General features: G+C 43.6%; 1 protein-coding gene across 1 annotated transcript in view; it reads right to left on the reverse strand.

Moving 5' to 3' along the window:
- CFAP61 (cilia and flagella associated protein 61) overlaps nt 1–4,820 on the reverse strand; it is a 212,707-nt gene that overhangs the window by 205,360 nt on the left and 2,527 nt on the right. The window contains exons 2-3 of the mRNA XM_018576639.1: nt 2,626–2,788; nt 1,066–1,219 (exon numbers count right to left, since the gene is read on the reverse strand). Of these exons, the coding sequence (XP_018432141.1) occupies nt 1,066–1,219; nt 2,626–2,768 (297 nt within the window). The 5' untranslated portion in view covers nt 2,769–2,788. The remainder of the gene's footprint in view (nt 1–1,065; nt 1,220–2,625; nt 2,789–4,820) is intronic.

The raw sequence follows: 4,820 nt of genomic DNA on the forward strand, positions 1-4,820 counted from the left end.
CGATGGTGGTGCCAGGTGGTGCTGCTTCCCAAGGCTGCTGCTTCCCAAGGCAACCACTGCAGTCAAAGCGATTGTGCTGCAAGCACGTGCTAGATGCTTGGCACGTGGTTGTGGTGTGATATTGCTATGCAAAATCCCCCGGGATAAAAAACAAGAAAAACAGACATTCAGGAGGCAGCAGTAGCTTTGAAAAGGGATCCACCGCAGATTGATTTTCAGAGGGCAGTAAAAGTCCATCATAGGTATAAATGAGGCTTAAAGAGATCACATTTTCTAGCTGTGCACAAACTTTTGTTGTCTCAGTTGAACCCATGAATGATGATGACCTATAATGTTTTAGGGATTCTCCATGGCCTTGTGCCTTTCCTAACTGCAAATCAGGTCCAATAAATGAAGAAACAAACGTTTTACAACAAAACAATGCTCTTTTATTGCTGTTACACACCAATCAGCCATTACATTATGGTCACCTAATATTGAGTAGGTCCCACTTTTGCCACCAAAACAACCCTGACCCATCAAAGCATGGACTCCACTAGAACTCTGAAGGTATCCTGTGGTATTTGGCACCAAGCTGTCACTAGCGGATCCTTTATGTCCTGTAAGTTGCGAGGTGGTGGTCTCCTTCTCACACCACATGCATCAATGAGCTTTGGCCACCCATGGCCCTGTCACCAGTTTACCGGTTTTCCTTCCTTGGACCACTTATGGTAGGTTCTGACCACTGCAGGCCAGGAACATCCCACAAGTGCTGCAGTTTTGGAGTTGCTCTGACCAAGTTGTCTAACCATCACAATTTGGCCTTTGTCAAAGTCGTTCAAATCCTTACGCTTAGACAATTTTCCTGCTTCCAACACATCAACTTCAGGTGCAAAATCTTTACTTGCTGCCTAATATATCTCACCCACTTCTGGTGCCATTGTTATAAGATAATCAATGTTATTCACTTTAACTTTCAGTGGTCATTATGGCTCATTGGTGTATTTGCTCATAGTTATTTCATTCTATCAAGTGTGTATATAGAGTGTTCCCAGGTTGCTCTTAAGTGTTCATGGTTATACTCACTGTGCAGTCCCTGCTCTTAGCATAGTGTCTATGTATCCATTCTTCCCACTCTGATTGGTCCACCACATTCCAGCTTGGATAATCCAAGAAAGCCGCATGAGCTATGACACTGTTCTGCTCATTACTGATAGTCACTGCCAGACTGGATTTTTCCCTGAAATCAAATAAAACATTTTGTATTATAGGGAAGAAGGATGATATAGTTCACAGAAGAAAGCTTGAAAAGTTGATGACTTTGTTTGAGATCTCAGTTAAGAGCACAGGAAGTTACAAGCACACTGGATTTCTGGCAAGATTAACAAGCATTTTCTGTAATTGCTTGAATAACAGAAAAGTAATGCAGACATCTCAGGGCTGGAAAGCTGCAATACATTATAGTTTTGTTTTTGGGTTTAAATTTACTTTAGGGTAACCTGACCAAACTAGGGGGTGCTTTAAAAAAAGGCTTTTTAAAGAGATACATACTTCAATAAATTCTATAAATATACGAACTTTAATACATTTAAGGGACACTGCTTCACATGACAGCTGTGTTTTATTTATAGTTATCTCTGTTTAAGCTCTATTTAAAGTGTGTGTAAAGGCAACATTAGATTTAAGGAAGGGTTAAATCCCTTTTGACATATTCTTTACTGTCTGCATCCCATTGGAGAGATTTTCCTTTACATCCTGTCCTCGAAATGCTACAGAAAGTCAAAGAAAATCTCCCAAAAGTGAGGGGAATGTCTCTTTTAGACAACTGTCACCAGCATGGGTGCCCCATTGGAGACTTCTCTTGACCTCCTGTTTTGATGACAATTCAAACTTTTGGATTTATTAGCACTTTTTGTCTTGTTGGCACTGGTCACCACTACAAATAGAGAGGGTGAATCTACCTGGGGGGACAGCAATAAAAGTGTGACTAAGGAATTAACCCTCCCCTGCTCTATGCCTTTAAATACATTTTAAGTAAAAGGGTCATATTTGTAATGCAGTGAATGTGACTTTACCAAACATTCACTTCAGGTGAATTAATCACTGTCATTAAAATCACATGTACTAGGAAGATACACCTGCAGTGAATGTTTGAAGAAGGCCACATTCACTGCTTTATAAATATGCCCCTTTCACTTAGGCCTCTTTCACATGGGCAGCCTCTAACTTTAAATTGCAATAGCCAGTGGCAGGCTGGCTGTTGCATCTGCCCAATGCCTGCTGTCAATCAGCAGAGGAGCGGACCTGAAGGAGAACTTTCTCCGTTATGTCCTCCTCTGCTGATTGACAGCAGGCAGTGGGCGGGTTTAGTAACCAGCCTGCTTTTGGCTATTGCGGTTTGAAATAGCCAATAGCAGGCTGGCTATTGAACTGCCCACTACCTGCTGTTTACATTCAGCTGCCAGCTGCAACCCGATGTAAACAAAATATCGGTACCGGATATTGGTTATTGGCCTGAAACGTGGCCCATAATCGGTATCAGTTCTGAAAAATCATTATCAGTCAACCCCTAATGCCAATAATCCTATTAACCAATCTGGCATACAGCAACACACACACTGATATAATACAATAACTGGTACTTACAGTAAATATATGATATTCACATTTCCAAATATGTTTTGTGTGGATGATGTTTTGAGCTCAGAAATACCATGAACATCGAAAGATTCTGTCCTCTTGACAGTCACTTCTTGTGTTTTTCCACTTGCTGAAGTCAAGATAGTCATGATGATTGTAGAGGACAGTGCTGAAATACAACAGGGACAGAAATTCTGCTGAAAAATTGTTTTTAAAATGTTGGTTTGACTTTCTAATTGTTAATGGGGTCAATTCGACAATCATTTTTGATCGTAGTGATGAGAAAAACAAACTAAATTCTAACAGTGAGTGTTGTTTTCATTTGGGAGACACTATTCATTTCCAAAATCCAATGTTCAAATCAAACGAAATTTCAAACGATATTTTACAGGTCTCTGATTGCATTATCGAATGTTCTGATGAGATTTTGCCAGCTTAAAGGAGAATTATGAGGCGAGTGATTGGATAGGCAGAGCCAGCTGTCAATCCCGCAGCTGGGTGGATCTCAACAGCAATGTCAGGATCTGTTCCGGCTGCGGCGCCTCAGTATACCGCGAACTGTAGCTCGCGGTATACTGAGCTTTGGGTCACGGGAGGACGCTAGTTTGTGTTCTGTTCTGTTCATGTGCAGGGGTGTGGACATTTTTTTAAAAACTACTTGTCCAAGGACTAAAGTGGGGGCCAAATCTACTTGTCCTTCACGACAATCTACTTGTCCCAATACAAAAAAGTTTTAATCAAAACTAAGGATGCACCAATGCCGGTTTTTCGGTCTCGAGTACCGATTTTTTGCTTTCGGATCTCGCCCACACTGAATACTAATACCGGTGCTTCCGCTGACATAGAGCAGGCTTCCCTGGTAATCAGGAAACCGGGCAGCAGGTAATGACATCCCGCCCAGGTTCCTGATTGCCACGGAAGCCGGCTCCATGTTGTTTGGCCTGCTTGATTGCGATTGGCCGGGAAACCTGCTTCCCGGTCAATCAGGAAGCCGGGTGGCGAGTAATGACCTGATTGACCGGGAAACTGGCTCGATGCTGATTGGCTAGGAAGCCGGCTTTCCAACCAATCAGCAAGGAGCCGGCTTCCCGGGCCAATCAGAAAACCAGGAGGCGGGTCATTACTTGCCGCACGGCTTCCTGATTGCACGGGAAGCTGGCTCCATGTTCCCCTACGGCACTGCCAGTCAGAGGAAATTTTCATCTGGCCGTAAGTTCCAATATCGGGGAAGGTATCGGAGCATTTGGGTGAGTACGAGTACTTGCCCAAATACTCGGTATCAGCACTGATACTAGTATCGGTGCACCCCTAATCAAAACATATTTTACTGTGCTAAATAGCGCTTCTCACTGGTCAGCGCAGTCATCTGACCACGTTGACCAATGAGTGCTTGCAATTTGCGAGCGAAATTCAAAATGCATAGGGGAGGACTGCGCTGGACAGCAGTACGGGGGACAGATAGTACACCCATACTGGCGGAGGGGAGGGATTGTTCGCCGAAAGGTAAGTATAGCCAGGGGGGTGGCGGTTTGGGAGAGACAGGGCCAGATTTCATCGGGTAATTTTTATTTTTCCATATTACCTGGGAAAATGAACTTACCCTTTAATGCACATTGTGTGTGTGTAAGAGAATTCTGGCTACCACCATAGAATAGTGGCTGCAATCTCAAAGCACATGCAGAATGCCCTACGCATGCGTTTATTTGCGTTTAAATGGAGGGAAAAGGGTTAAAGCAAATAGTTAGTAAAAAGTCCAGACTTTTGATAAAATCCTTTAATTGAAAAAAAGAAAACCAAACAGTACATTTTTGACTATTCCTTTAATTAAAAAAAAAAAATGGCTCCATCGATGTAATCCAGCGTCAAGCATGGTGCACGACACCCGCTGACATTCTGGCCAGAGATGTAATTTTGCGGCGGTCTTCCTCGGGTTTAGGCAGGTCATCGTGCGGCAGGACCTTTTCTTATTTCAGTGGGCATTGTGCATCGTAATTGATAGGGATGCACCGATATATCAGCCGCCGAAACATATCAGCAGAAAATGCCACTTTTGGCATAATGCACTATGTCCCAGCGGGGAGAAGAGAAAGTGACACCGCTCTGCCGCCTATCACAGTCCGGCAGAGTGGTGTGTGGGCGGAGACAGCGCTGTCACAGGAGGCTGGGATTTCCTCTCTACACCGCTCGATCAGCCTCCTGTG

The sequence above is a fragment of the Nanorana parkeri genome, unplaced genomic scaffold (assembly GCF_000935625.1).
Source record: "Nanorana parkeri isolate BGI_ZX_2015 unplaced genomic scaffold, ASM93562v1 scaffold72, whole genome shotgun sequence".
Classification (NCBI taxonomy): Eukaryota; Metazoa; Chordata; class Amphibia; order Anura; family Dicroglossidae; genus Nanorana; species Nanorana parkeri.